The sequence below is a fragment of the Henckelia pumila genome, chromosome 4 (genome assembly GCF_033568475.1).
Source record: "Henckelia pumila isolate YLH828 chromosome 4, ASM3356847v2, whole genome shotgun sequence".
Lineage (NCBI taxonomy): Eukaryota > Viridiplantae > Streptophyta > Magnoliopsida > Lamiales > Gesneriaceae > Henckelia > Henckelia pumila.
Genome location: NC_133123.1, coordinates 5,745,699 through 5,760,808, shown reverse-complemented (window position 1 = coordinate 5,760,808; position 15,110 = coordinate 5,745,699). Strand labels below are relative to the sequence as shown.

Sequence of the window (15,110 nt, the reverse complement as noted above, 5' to 3'; positions counted from 1 at the left end):
ATAGTCTAAGGGTTAATTTTGTAACTCTTAAGTGAAATTTAGTGGACTTTTGTCAAAATCTAGTTGCAGACTTGCAGTAGATTTAAGATAATGTTAGATTCTCTTAATAAATCTTCGTAATCACTTATTTTTAAGAGTGTGCAAGTAATGTTCAATTTATTCGAATTTCATACCTCAATAATCTAACACACTTCTTTTCAATCTAATATTTAAAAAAAAATCCATCTTTAATTTAATCTTCGAAACTTCAAATTTATCATTGATTTTATTATATCTATTATCTTTGTAGGATTTGTATTTGGCCACAATATTTGTCTTCAAGCATGCACATGATTTAGTATTGCATACTTATATAATCATTTTTTATTTTAAAATTGTGTTAATTTACAGAAAATATAAAAAATAGATGGAAAATATAAAAAGATAACGATATATACAAAGAATAATTATCAAATTAATTAAAAAAAAATAAGAGCATTATTTATTGTAATTTTGAAATGGTCATCCCATTATACCAACATAGTTACATAAGGTCATCTCCAACCCCAAACACCATTTTGGTGCAAGTTTTGCACTAAAATAGTGCAATTTCTGCACCAAACACAACATTCATCTCCAACTCATTTACACCAAATCTTACACCAAAAAGAATATTTCCGAAATATTCATTTTATTTAACATATATTAATTAATTTTATTCAACATATTTTTACAAATTATATAATTAATATTTTTTTACAGAAATAAAAATTTTAACGTTAATAATTTTTTTACAAATTGTATAATTAATATTTTTAATTATTTGCACTTGTATTATAAAATAAATTAATTATAAAATAATTATTTAATAATTATTTAAATGTTAAAAATTAAATTAAATTAAATTAAAAATACTTATTTATTTATTATATTAAATGATTATATTTTTTTTCCCTAATATTTAGTTATTAAAATAATACCAAAAATATTTAATTAATATTTAAATATTTTAAAAAAAATAAAAGGTAATTAAAAAAATTAAAAAAAAAATAAAATGAATGCACCGAATTTGACACAGGCCAAATTGGTGCAAACCAGGTGGGGGCGCCAAAATGGCGCAGCATTTGGCGCCCACGTTGGAGGATTTTTCCTGCGCTAAAATGGTGTAAAGTACCATTTTAGCGCAGGGTTGGAGATGGCCTAAGGTGCTCCTTCATTATAGGCAAGGGAGGCCCTTACGGAGGCGAGCCGGGTGACTGCTCAGGACCCTATCTTGAGAGAGGGGCCCAATTATTTTTATAAATTATAATAATATTCATTTAATTTTAGTTAATTAAATGAAAATAAAATCTTGAGAATATATCTCTTTTACAATCATGTACAACCATAATTTAATCACTTCTTTCTTTCAATCCGTGTTAGGTTTATCAAATTTAATTTTCATCTTCAATTTTTCGTAATGTGCACCTCTCACATACAAGTACATTTTTTTTTTGTTTATGATCTTGTTCTATTTATACATTTTGAGTTATGTCTAATTTTAAATTAAATTGAGAGAATTTATGATAAAATTGTGGCCCAAAAAAATATTTTCCAAGTTAAACATTATGATTCATGAGATATTAAATAATTTAATGATTATCTGTATTGAAAACAAAATTTGAGGATATTTTATAAGACTGTATAATTAATGACTTTTTATATATAAAAATTACAATTAAGTATGGTGCATTTTATATAATATTGGTTTTTAAGCAAGTTATAGTAATAAATTATGTAAAACATTATTTCTATTAACTAGCTTTACAATTACATATTATGGTTTACTTTGATTATGATATTAAATTATTATTATTATTATTATAATTGTTATTATTATTATTATTATTATTATTATTATTATTATTATTATTTGTTGAATCCGATATTTTGGTGATAACAAACAACAACTCATTGTATAGGAATGTGCTGCCAACCATTGTATTTCAGGAATCTACTACAACTTCTACCGGAAGCTTGTCAACCGCCTTTGTCTCTCGACCGGCTGAAGTCACAAGCCTATCGACTGGCTATCAAAACCAGCAGAGGATAAATCTATCTACCGGAAGCTTGTCAACCGCCTTTGTCTCTCGACCGGTTGAAGTCACAAGCTTATCGACTGGTTATTCAAACCAGCAGAGGACAAATATCTCTACAGGTAGAATGCCAACTGCCTATCAGGATATCTCAAGACAAGTACCTGTGACAAGATGTTCTTTGCAAGATCTTTTATTAAAAGCAGAACCGGCGTGTCAGAAGATATGTTGACTCCTGCAATCGAGACAACAGGTTGCACCAAAATGGCAAAAACACAGAATGACTACAGATAAAGCATTCGACCGTTTATTCCAGTTTTGGACCCTGGAAGTTGTCTGCAGTGTACGATCTTCATGCAGAATCATCAATGCATTTATGAGCATTAAATGTGCATTCAATGCAGCATCAGAACGTTCAAAATAAAGACGTTGATGATTGACCTATATAAAGGGAAGATTGCTCAAAAAAGGGGGGTAGACAACAAAGAGAGACAAGCAATTCAGAAAAATCTCAATCAACTCAATCACTTGAATAATATCAGAAGTCCTCATCTGATATACTTGAGCACACTTACAAGATCATTCATTTGCTGCTCAAATAAACCCTCGCCTACAGTTCACATATCTGATCGTCAAGGATCATCCTAGGGTTTTCAAGCCTCTCGATCGCTCTGCAGTTTGAGAAGCTCAACTCAACTATACTCATTGTTGAAGAGAATTGAAGCTACTCTGAAAGCTTCCACCAGTCTGATAAGAACTGAGAATCTTATCTGTGTAAATCTAGGAGTTTCGGATTAGGCATTGGATAAGTCCTAAGTCTGAAGTGGGTGTATTACAAGACGTTGTAATAACCAAAGTCTTCTAGTGAATTCCTTCCTAAGTGGAAGAAGGGGAGACGTAGAAGGATTAAGCCTTCGAACTTCCATAAATCGTGCCTTAGTCTTTACTGCTATTTATCTTACATTCTGCTCATACATTGCATTATAAACTTTGCATCACTAAAACCTCTGAACTATTTCCGCACTATTTAAGTTGTTCAAACCGTTTTAGAAGTTGAGAAAACAGATTAAGTGAACTAAACCTCACTTGATCATTTTGAAGAAGAAGAAGAAAAGTTTCAGAGTATATTCACCCCCCCTCTACCCTCTGAACCGATCCCAACATTATTATTATTATTGTATTTGAGTTTTGAAGTTAATGTGATAGAGCCCATATTTTTGTATCGCCATGGGCCTCGATTTTCTCATAATAGGGAAAATATATACAATTTTGGTCCGTTAATTTTGATCATTTTATGATGGGAGTTGATATTTACACTTTATTTTGTGTTATCTACACTCCACTTCATATATAAAATATGTGTCCAATTTACTCACAAGTGGAGTGCAAATAACACAAAATGGAGTGTAAATATCAATTTCCTTTTATGATTTAGTTCTATAACTTGTCAAATTAGAATCAATAGCATACATCTTTGCACTTGCTGCCATTTTAGTCCGAATATTTGTGCGCCCGTTTTAATAATTTGGTTGAGAAGTACTGACGACTAGTGCAAATTAAGATTTTTGAAGTGGACAATGAATATTGATATTTTGTCTGTGTGGCAATTATTTTCATGTTGGATGTCAAAGCAAAATTTAAAAAAAAAAATGTTACATATATACAACATAACTAGGAAACGAGAGCAAAGCATTTAATTTCCCCCGCCCCCAAAAAAAAATATAATGAAATTCACGGAGAATATTCCCTTTGATCAAAGAAATCATGGTGAACTACTTATATTTAGGTTTCGTTTGGACATGTATTTATAAAATATGATCTTTATAAAAGTATTTTTTAAAAAAAATTATGAAATGCTTTACAAGTTGTTTTAAGAATAAATATGTGTTTGGACAAATATTCTATAAAACATTTAACATTTCAAAAATAATGATATTCATCATTGTTTTCCATAGCTTTATTCTAAAAACAACTCTCAAATATTCTTTAAAAACAATATATATTTGGAGAACACTTTTTAAAAAATATTTTATATGATTAATAAAAAAAAATTCTTCATGTCTGGGTTTGGCACGCTGTATTGTAATTGTAGCAAGCGGCCATGGACTTCTTAGATAAAGATAAAGAAAACCCAGCTATAATTTTGGTGTGGTAATGGAGGTGGTTTGGTGTCTTTGGGTGGGAATGGAATTTGGGAAGGAAAATGTTATATATATGTACAATGATGAAGAATTATGGGAAGATTAGGAAACTTGATGTCCATGGTTTGAAATTTTGATCTATTTCAAAAAAAATTTATTAATTATTATATTTCCCGTTTGTTTGGTGATATATTGCAATATATCGGGAATTTTTTATATATTTTTAATCTTGAAACGTCTCCATGCGTCATTTGGTGTGAAGGATTGATAACACATTCATTTTATATCCAATGTTTGGCTCAAGTTCTTTCAAAGATTAGTATCATTCACAAATATATTATTATATAATCCAAATATATTGATTGTCATCGTTATATTAATCATCCAATCCATGAACCTAATAATCATTTTCCGCGATAAAGTTATTAAATTCCGCACATATCGGATTAAAATGGCAAAAGATGATTCCTCCAAAAAAAAAAATTGACGAATTATTATAGGACTAAATCTCAAAATCACCAAACTTAAAAGAGACCCAAATGACTAGTTTTCTCTGTAAAATATGTTTGGGTCATAAAAAAAAAAACAAACAAACAAACAAATTTTCCAGAGAATATTGCTTCTGAAAAACTAAGGTTTGCCTTGATCATCTTCTCCATATGCATCACTCCCATAGATATTAGGTATCGCAGGCCCCCCCAGTGCATAATGTGATGGAGCATTCGCCATAAAATTCGGCGGCCGGGGAAGCAGCTGGCCGTTGTAGTGAGACTGGGCAAAGTTCATCTGAGCATGGCCTCGAGTACTGATCATCAGTGGCATGGTGGCAGCATATCGCCCATTGATTCCATCCATCCTATACCTTTTCAAATAACAAGTCAACAACTCTTTGTAGTTTTGGAACCCTAAGGTTCCCATGGCAGACACCACGTCCTCTGCATAAATAGTTTTCCTAAGTTCACCGTGGCACCTCGCGTTTGCTTCGTTGGTGACCAAAGTGATGAACTCAGAGACGCATTCTTGAATAGTTTCTTTTGCGTCGTCCGCGATCTTAGCATGCGGCGGCAAGATGCTGCGCATGATTCTCGTCAAATTAGCCAGGGGTACGTACTGGTCTGGACTACGTATAAATGTCGTTGGTTGCGGGATTAGGGCATCACTGGTGATGCTAACCGAGTCTGCTGCATTGGCTTCTCCAGTAGCCGATCCTAAAAAGAGTAAATAATTAGTTAGGGAATGCAGTACTTGTCACATATAAAAAATTATATTGAAATGTTCAAATAAAATAGTACAATTTTATTTGATTTTAGCTTCTATATAGACACAAGAATTTTAGAAATACTGGCGGCCTCAGTATATAATAGTTGATTTATACCAGCAGAACTAATTGGTGAGCATGTGATGCATCTTTTTTGTTGTTTGGAGGCCTCACCCTTTTCCATCTTCAAGCAGATTACAAATTGGTTTACGTTTTCGATCCTCTCGAATTTTTGTGTTTCTTTAGTTGTGAAAGGTGTTATAAAATGTCAAGAGTTATTGGTCCTATATATAGAGATAATTTGATGCTTTGAGAAGAATAATCCAGATGTACAAGAGCGCACCAAGACTTTAAAGAGCGAGTAAGACAGTGTAATGCATGCTTTTATGAGTTAATAATAATTGGTTTGAGTCACTGTATGTTAAGCGCGCAATAATTATTTTTATTGGATAGAACATTCGAAATGTGGTGTTTGAATTGTTATCATTAAAATTTTAAATTGAAATGAAAGGAAAGAAAGATAAATTACACCATGACTCTATATAATTAATATAAGATTCTCTTGTATAATAATGACTAATGTATTTTTGCACGCGTTGTGTGTTTTTATAGTTGAAATAATTGTTTCAAACGTGATAATTTTTTTAATTTTCAAATTAATAAATTTTAATACTATATTTATTTTTTTATTAAGAGTGATATAATCATTTAAAATTTATAAATAATATAGATTTAAAAAATATTTAAATAATTTAAAATATTTTGAAAAGTGGATAATATAACAACACTACTCAAAAGTAGTTAATCTAAGAGTCTGGTGATTTATAATAAAGTATAGTATAGATTATGATGATGACGACGATGATGATAGTACACACACTCACTAACACTTCAGCACACACAATGTATGTAGAAAATAAATATTATTTTTATATATACATAAAAGGAAAAATACTTTTTTTGATCCATTAACTTGTTCTATTTTTTGTTTTGGTTCATTAACTTTTTCGATTTGGGTTTTGATACGCTAACTTTTCATTTTCTGTGATTTTTGGTCCAACTCCATACGTGTCAACTTTGATTGGTCCACGTCATCATTTTGGACCAATCAGAATATGACATGTATGCAGTTGGACCAAAAATCACAGAAAATTCAAAGTTAGTTTACCAAAACTCATATCGAAAAAGTTAATGGACCAAAGCCTAAACATGGACAAGTTAATGGACCAAAAAAATTATTTTTCCTACATAAAATATATAAATTTGAAAGATATTTAATTATTTAAAATATCATTAATTTTAAAAATAAATGTTTATCTTATCTCCTTAATGGCAAGCAAATAGAGCTGCTCACACTAAGTTGACTCTCTACAATGCTTGTTTTTGGTACTTCTAATGTAATTCTGCAGTGATCTATTATTAATGTCGTTATTATGGATGATTGTAATTCCTCTGTTGATGAATAATAAATTGTTTTGGATTTGGGTAAAAAAAAAAAATTTATCTCCTTAATAATAAGATTAAAAAATATATGTAAAAGCATCCCATTAATAATAGGATTAGAAGATTTGAAACAGGGGTTATTTAGGAAAAAAAACAAAAAAAAATATATTGATTAATAAAATGTTACAATAAAGACATTAGTTAGCACTGTAAATCTAAGTAAGGTTAGGGTCTGCGTTAATAAGATAATAAGACCGATCGAGTAATTATTTTGATCATTGTAATGGATGAACAAAAATGTTTTAAATTTATATTTAAATAAATATATTATTTAATTTACTACTTATAATTACTATCTTTCAACTTTATTTTTTAAATTTAAAAATATATAAATATATTTTTATATATAACATAAATTATTTATGGACGCAAATTTTCGCGTGCGTAGATTACCAATATATATTTATAAATCGTAAATGGATATTGTTGTTCTTTTTATTGTTTCCTTCAATTTTATAAAAACGTTGAACTTTGGGTTGAGATTTTTCTAACTTGTGACAAGTCGGCCCGAATCAACCGATTTGATGATAAACTATGTACATTGTGTAATATTAGGGCCCGCTTGGTATATGAATGTTAATGCATTAATTCAAGAAAAAGTAGCCCGTTCTTAATTTTATGTGGCCGAGGAAGAAGACGTCCGAGTTTTCCTTTCCCATTTTTACTTTTGAAAGGCCACAGAAAACAACACATTCGGCTGATATGTTGGCAACACACACAATCCTTTATTACTAATATCCGATAATATTACCATCTACGTGTCCTCACTTCACGCCATCCAAAACTTACCCACCAACTCAAAATCAAACAAACATTTGGAAAAACATATATGTACAGAGTCTTCCAAGTTTCAAATTCTACTCAGAAATGGCCGCTCTTGGTCTCTTGAAGCTCTCATTTCTTCTCAGTCTTTTCTCCACTTCACACTCAAGCTCTCCCCATGGCGGTAATGTTGGTGTATTCCCGCCCTCGTGTACCCGAATCGAATGCCCGAGTTACGACGTGATTGACACCGGTGATGGGTTTGAGATCCGGCGTTATAATTCCAGCGTGTGGATATCCACTCAGCGTGTTGATGATATTTCCCTTGTCGATGCTACCAGACAGGGATTCCTCCAGTAATTATCAACCCTTCTCTCTTTTCTTTTTTTCTTCAGTATATTATCCTCCAGCTTCGAATTATATTATTGCTCTGTTATTAGCTTAGGGAGATAGCTAGAGCTGATTCAACGTGACATTTGAATGATCGATGCATGACCAAATGTATATTCATGGATAAGTCTTGATTGATATTCATTGGAGGAGAACTCAATTCTTATGTCAACTTAATGCTTGTGTTCCCACAATTGCGTGACATATATTTAACTGGGAATTGACTCGTATCTTGGAAGAAGATTGTCATGTTTTATGAACACAGTTGAGCGAGAGAAATTTGTTTCAAGAGCCACGATTTATTGTGATCATGTCTTGTTCTAGAGCTTGTCGCGATCTCTCTTAAGACATCAAACATATCTTTTCTGATTTGCACGCCATCCAGATTCCAGACCCAAAATTATCTTTGTCCGAAATCACTTAACTACAACTTTGTTGAATTATTTCGAAAATATTATAGACGATTTTTATGAACTTCAAGGCACGTTTATGTTTTTTTAAGATCTATCGCAGGATACAATGGAGATTATTATCTGATTCCAGACCTTCTATTGAATCTGATGATGCACATATTTATAGAAATGAAGAGTTCACGAACCAAAGCATCCACTCGTGAACAGTCATGAGGTTTCTGAAAAGCTTTCAGGGGGCGTTGCCCCCGAGCCCCTACGATTTTCGCAAGCGAAGATCATTCAGACATCGGCAACAAAATTTCTGAAAATATTAAATTAATTCGTAAAATTATTCTAACAAACTTTTCTATTGTAAATTTTCTTGTTAGAAACATTTAGCCGAAATTCTGGAGTTTGTGGAAGGCAATACGAACAATAATTTCAATCAAAGATAAAGAGGAAATTAAGTATCATCATGATCCTTTACCCTCTGACTCTAATTCCATGTTTAAACCAAATATTATTCAAAAAAAGAAAAAAGAAGAGCATATGGGAGGTGATCAAATAATGATAGTTAACATATTTCTTTCCTTCCTGACAGGCTATTTGACTACATCCAGGGGAAAAACGATGACAAGCAGAAAATAGAAATGACAGCTCCAGTAATCACAGAGGTGAAACCTAGCGATGGCCCTTTCTGTGCTTCATCCTTCGTCGTTAGCTTCTACGTTCCCAAGGGTAACCAAGCAAATGCCCCGTCTGCCGATCTTCTTCATCTACAAAAATGGGGTCTAACCTATGTAGCAGTTCGGCAGTTCAGCGGATTCGTTAAGGACGAAGATGTTGGAGAGGAAGCCGCGGCCTTGTACGCTAGTGTCTCCGGTACGGTTTGGGGGGATGCTATCGAAAAGAGTCATTCAGGGGACAATACAACAGAATACATCATTGCGCAATATAATTCTCCGTTTGAGTTTAGAAACAGAGTAAATGAGGTTTGGCTTACATTTGATCTGGTAAGACAATTTGCGGCTTGAGAAGTGATCTTGATCGATGTTCTAGCTACGTTTGTAATAATGTATGATCATAATCTGTCTGTTGTTCTGTTTTCTCAATAAACAATAACGTCATACTCATATAATGTGATTTATTCTGTCTGTTTGGAACACCAGGCGGTATTCTGTAGTTAAACATTATGAAAACTCAAAAATATTATATTTTGTTTTTGTAAAAAAAAAAAATTTATTTATTTTTATCCCAATGATTTCTGAAATCTTAGCTACGCCTATGAAAACATTGCAATTTTAGCTGCTCGACCCACCCATCATGTTTAATAGCATGTCTGCTTTCTAATTTTGATATTTATAGTATTAATGAGTTAATATATTATCTCAAAGGTATACATATATTTTTGGTTTTATTATTTGTGTTATTATCATTTGTTGTCATGTTAGGCCCAGTTTGACTCGCTGGATAAGAGTGTGATTGGGTTTTTAATCACCATTCATCCAACGTTTCTTTCGTTTTTGGTGTTTTTTATCTAGTCCATGAGCCCGACATTATATTCTGAAAAGTAGGTAGTAGACATCCCAATCTTGCCGTGTGATGATTTCTATCAACATCAATGGTGTCAAAACATTTTACAATTTTACCCTCGTTTTAAATATATGAAAATATTAAACCTCACCATTTTAGATCTGATTCATTAGAAAACGCATGTGTTGGGCTTCATCTGCAAAAAATGTAGAGAACGAGATCGATTTCCACAAGGTAAAAATCATCGAACTCTTCTTCAAACCATGTATATCTTTGTATATTGTTTTATTTTTTTTATCATTTGACTTGTATTTTCTTTAATTTTCTGTCTTTTTATAATCAAATAATGCGATAGATTTCGATTATAAAAAGATCAAAAATAAAAATAAAATAAAAGTCAAAGGGCCAAAAATGAAAATTCATAGTAATATAACCAAAATTGAAGGAAAAAAAACAAAAAAAAAACAAAGAAATTACAGGACCGAAAATGAAAAAAAATACAAATAGTTGTAGTGCTATGACAAAAAAATGTTGTTCTCCCTTATCTCAAAACTTTCTAATTTACCTGTCGACTAAAAAAAACTTTATAATTTATCTTTATCGATTTTTTCGATTTGAAATAGTTTATATTATATTAAAATTGAGAACGCTTTTCTATACTTAAATTACATCTAATTAAATACGTTTAAATTTGTTGAGGCTTAATAAATGCTTAATTGGTAGGTCGACAAGTCAAGTTTGTGTACGTGTATTAAATAGGGATGGTTTGGTACTTGATAGGGTATCTTGAATATTTACGATATAATAAAGTGTCGATTAAGTATTTGATTTTTTATTTTTTTTTTGAAGTCAAGCGGTTTTGATTTTGAGAATACGGTTAGTTTTAAAAATGTATCACTCCGAGTTTCTGATAAATTTTACACGTTGGCATAAATGTTACACATTTCCACTAAACTACTTTAAGTAAAATGTTTTTCTTCTCTTTTTATGAGGAAATTAAACTGTTTTCTCCATAAAATTCAGCCGTACATAACTTTTATAGTGCCCGAGTTCCAAGCATATGGCCTTGAATATCCAAACGAGTCAACATTAGGAATTTAGGGACCTCAATTTTGAATCTTCGAGCAGACGTGCAACCCTTGAAAGTTTCCAGGCTGTTTCCCTCTTAATATTAATAGGGTCTAGAGATGTAACAAAATTTTAATCATACCGAAATTTTCGCTACGACGTGAAAATGATATCGAAAATATTGATTGATACGGCAATATCAAAACAATATTTAGAAATTTAAAAAAATAAAATATTTTAAAGTATTTAAATTATAAATAAAATGAAATAAAAAACTGAAAGTAGATATTAATTGTTTGTGTGTGATACCAAGCAAAGAAATTAAAGGGAGAGTACTGATATTACTAGCTAGGTGATCATGGCACGGGATTCTAAAAGACAAAATATATGTATACATATGATATTGAAAACAACAAATGCTCGCTCGATGATACTTAGTTCAACAATTCCGACTGAGATCGGAAAAATTCAAGAGCTTCGCCGGTGGGCGAATCAGTAGAAATCCGTAGCCTTCTGTAATGATCGAAATTGAAAGGCATGTAGAGGGCGGGGTGATCGGAATCCGCCAACCCCGGCAACACTTGAACATTCTCGTCCTCCGCAGGCAGCACGAAAAGCGCAATTGTTATACGTACAGTAGCCTGGTAGCATTGCACTTGATGCTTCACGTTGTGGAACCTTCCATTACTCCACACCTACACAAGCAGGTATTAATATAATATCATAGTTCTCAAAAGTAAAAACAGACAAAAAAAACAGAGGAACTAACGTATATATTGCATATGCATATGCGCCCATCGCGTGTGTCAAGGATACTTATATATATATGTTACGTTACGTTAAAAATGGTAAATACCTTGCCCGCATCTCCGACATTAAAAACAAGTGTCCCGGGAACATGATCGACGGAGATTAATTCTCCAGTAGCTTTGTCCACGGCCTCCAAACCATTGACATCTTCATCATCATGCAGTATGGTGAAAAATCCAGCGTCTGAATGCATCACGGCACCCCGTAATCCCACAGTTTCCGACCCATAATTATATTTGTTCATTTTGAACTGGCATACTCCTTCCTTGAATTTCTCCCCATTCAATCCCAGACCTTCCATCAACTTACTCCCCAAGAGCTTCGCAAGATCCTGAACAGCACCAGTGTATTTCACGATAATCTCTCTGCAAAATATATATCACCATTAATTATATATTATATATACATATACATATATACAAGAACTAGCTAGTATTAGAAATTAACTTGGACCTAACTGACCTCAAAAGCTAGCTGAAGAGATAAGGGAATGTCTTGTCCATATTAAAGACTTTCAAAAACTCTATCCTACCGATGTGTGACAATATTTCAACAGCTAGCACAAGTGCACGAATATAATTCTTAACATATATAGATCGGAAGTTGAATAATATTTCACCTTTGCTGAGGAGATACACCCAACTGAGAGCAGAAATCGTCGACGGCGGCGGCCGAGCCATCGTCGTATAAACTGAGGCTTTCGAAAAAGGCGCTGGCTATGTTAGGTGGGGTGTACCCTTTGGAAGGCTCCTGCTGGTTATAATTTCTCATCTTGATTTCCATTGGAAGATCATGAAGAGAACGTACTGCATCCTTCATATGAGACATGAGGGACAGAGGAACCCCATGATTGATGAGCCTGAAGCAACCCCAATCTTCGCAAGCACTCACTAATTTCTGCGGCAGAGTTGAGAAATCTTGCATATCAATCACTGGAACTGATTTGGTTACGGCCATTTTCTTGCCTTTTTCAAGCTTTTAATTAATTGATATGCTATGATTTCTTGAAGATGTAGCGGGGCAAAACCATGTTTTTATAGTTGGGAAAGTTTATTCGTACAGGATTTTATAAATGATAATATGATTATATATGGGTGGGAATTGTATGTTGACTAGTTGAATAAGGCCTTAATTGTTAAGAAAATCGGTAGATTATTATATAATATTCAATAAATGTAGGAGCATATATATCGTGATATATTTTAATGTTTATGAATAAATTATTATGATATTTTATATTTAGTGTAATATGATTTTTAGATTTTGTATTTTTTAATTTTTTTTAATTGTTTGAGTGATCCACCATATATATTTAAAAAATCTTAATTTTCAATTAATATGGAGAAAAACTCTCTCTATCCGTTACTTTGAAATGATATAACTGGTCAATATAAGTCCATATTTTGTGGGTAGTACGTAATCATATTTAAATTGTATATTTTGTTCTTAAGGTTATTGATTTAATTATAATATTTAAAAATTAAATTAAATATTATATGAGATTTTGTTCATATAGTTCTTAATTTAATTATAATATTCTGAAAATTAAATTACATACAATATGATATGTATTTTGTTCCTAAAGTTTTTGATTTAATTATAATTTTTTAAAAATTAAATTAAATATTATATGAGACTTATTAAGATTATTTTTTCTAATTATAAAATATGAAAAATCAGAGAATTCAATAATAAAATGTAATTTGTTACAAATTATAATATGATAACATCTCAAGAATTTTTTTTTAAAGGTCAAGTTTAGAACAAATTATATATATTAAATATAAAACATGTGAAGAACAATTTTGAGATTAGGAAAAAAAAATTCGCCAAAAAGTTAGTTATCATTAGGGATTTTGATTTATTAACATTATAGATAATACTTGGAAATAAACATGGTAGAAACTTTTCAATCAAAAATTGCCCAAGCCTGGACTATTCTCTCTGCCAAATATTACATCTAGAAACTATAAATATAAAATATCTTAATAATTTACTAACACTATTTAAAAAACACAAAAACTCTTTAGAAACGGTCTCGCGATTAAATTTTGTGAGATATATTTTTTAACTGAGTCATTTATGACAATGTATTATTTTTGGGCTAATTGCATCCACACCCCCTGTGAAAAGTCTAAAAAGCATAAAACCCCTATTAATAGGCTAATGCATCCCTCAGTTTTTTAAAATGTAGCACATTTCACCCCTATGTTATACAAACTCGGGCACATTTATATCATCTCATAGGAGTTTTAATGCTAATTTTTTTAAAATATAGGGTCTTACATGCTATTAATTTTACACATTGGGTTTTATGTCTTTTAGACTTTTCACATGAGATGTGGATGCAATTAGTCTTATTATTTTTATGCCAAAAATATAACTCTTAATTATAAATATAATTGGATTTGACTCAACCCTCTCGCGGATAAAGATCCGTGAAACCTCTATAAGAAAATAATTATTAGACATTGAATTTCTTACGTGCATGCCTAAGTAAATTATATTTGCATTCCAGAAGCCTTGTACGTAGAGTTTGGTTTGTTTCTCCATCTGTAAATCACCGACGAGTAAGGATGTGCCAACTGCCAACTTCAAATAATTTTTTCTGTTGAAAGGTAACCAACCTATTTGATTTGTATTTACACGTAAATTTACGAGAATGCAAGTAGTAACGTTACCTACTTGACAATGGCGGACCCAGGATTTTTAATACATTCGTGCTAAAATTTTAAGCTCTCATATCTTTTTATATTTTGAATTGGACTACCCAAACTAACACCAAATTAAACAAAAATTATTCAAAATTTTATATACAAAATTAAAAAAAAAATTCGGACCCACCCGGGCTAAAGCCCGGGTGAGCTTCTACTTGGTTCCGCCATTGCTACTTGATCCAAAAGAATCGTTTGGGTGAAAGTTTTGGCTCTTTACACATGTACAAAAACTCTTGTTAGATGATCTTTCTCGTCAATTTTGTAAGATAAATCTCTTATTTAGATCACATATAAAGTATTAATTTTTATTTTTCTATGTCAAAAATATTACTTTTTATTATAAATATAAACAAACTTTATCCGTCTCATAATAAACCAACTATTAGCCATGATGATGATGATAATATTAATAAAGAAAAATTACGTCTGTATTCTTGTAATGTTCACTTTTTCCATTTTTAGTTATGTTAATTAATAATAAA

At 31.4% G+C, this 15,110-nt stretch overlaps 3 protein-coding genes across 3 annotated transcripts; 1 reads left to right on the top strand and 2 right to left on the bottom strand.

Moving 5' to 3' along the window:
• Nucleotides 1-4,749: 4,749 nt before the first annotated feature.
• LOC140894419 (uncharacterized) lies at nucleotides 4,750-5,690 on the bottom strand. The gene is made up of 2 exons (XM_073302926.1): nucleotides 5,571-5,690; nucleotides 4,750-5,403 (listed from the first exon to the last, which is right to left on the bottom strand). The coding sequence occupies exons 1-2, from the start codon at nucleotides 5,635-5,637 to the stop codon at nucleotides 4,826-4,828; spliced, it is 645 nt and encodes a 214-aa protein (XP_073159027.1). The 5' UTR covers nucleotides 5,638-5,690; the 3' UTR covers nucleotides 4,750-4,825.
• A 2,036-nt stretch (nucleotides 5,691-7,726) lies between these two features.
• On the top strand, nucleotides 7,727-9,665 carry LOC140866105 (uncharacterized). Its single transcript, XM_073271002.1, has 2 exons — nucleotides 7,727-8,074; nucleotides 9,102-9,665. Exons 1-2 carry the CDS (start codon nucleotides 7,824-7,826, stop codon nucleotides 9,532-9,534), a joined length of 684 nt encoding a protein of 227 aa, XP_073127103.1. The 5' UTR covers nucleotides 7,727-7,823; the 3' UTR covers nucleotides 9,535-9,665.
• A 1,704-nt stretch (nucleotides 9,666-11,369) lies between these two features.
• On the bottom strand, nucleotides 11,370-12,974 carry LOC140866381 (2-oxoglutarate-dependent dioxygenase DAO-like). The gene is made up of 3 exons (XM_073271360.1): nucleotides 12,531-12,974; nucleotides 11,958-12,276; nucleotides 11,370-11,796 (listed from the first exon to the last, which is right to left on the bottom strand). Exons 1-3 carry the CDS (start codon nucleotides 12,866-12,868, stop codon nucleotides 11,536-11,538), a joined length of 918 nt encoding a protein of 305 aa, XP_073127461.1. The 5' UTR covers nucleotides 12,869-12,974; the 3' UTR covers nucleotides 11,370-11,535.
• Between the last annotated feature and the right edge of the window lie 2,136 nt (nucleotides 12,975-15,110).

Coding starts and splice junctions, on each gene's coding strand:
- LOC140866381 (XM_073271360.1), bottom strand. CDS start 12,868: ATGGCCGTAACCAAATCAGTTCCAGTGATTGATATGCAAGATTTCTCA. Junction 12,277..12,530: donor GGTGTATCTCCTCAGCAAAG/GTGAAATATTAT, acceptor TATATTTTGCAG/AGAGATTATCGTGAAATACA. Junction 11,797..11,957: donor ATGTCGGAGATGCGGGCAAG/GTATTTACCATT, acceptor CTGCTTGTGTAG/GTGTGGAGTAATGGAAGGTT.
- LOC140894419 (XM_073302926.1), bottom strand. CDS start 5,637: ATGGAAAAGGGTGAGGCCTCCAAACAACAAAAAAGATGCATCACATGC. Junction 5,404..5,570: donor CTCACCAATTAGTTCTGCTG/GTATAAATCAAC, acceptor TACTCTTTTTAG/GATCGGCTACTGGAGAAGCC.
- LOC140866105 (XM_073271002.1), top strand. CDS start 7,824: ATGGCCGCTCTTGGTCTCTTGAAGCTCTCATTTCTTCTCAGTCTTTTC. Junction 8,075..9,101: donor ACCAGACAGGGATTCCTCCA/GTAATTATCAAC, acceptor CCTTCCTGACAG/GCTATTTGACTACATCCAGG.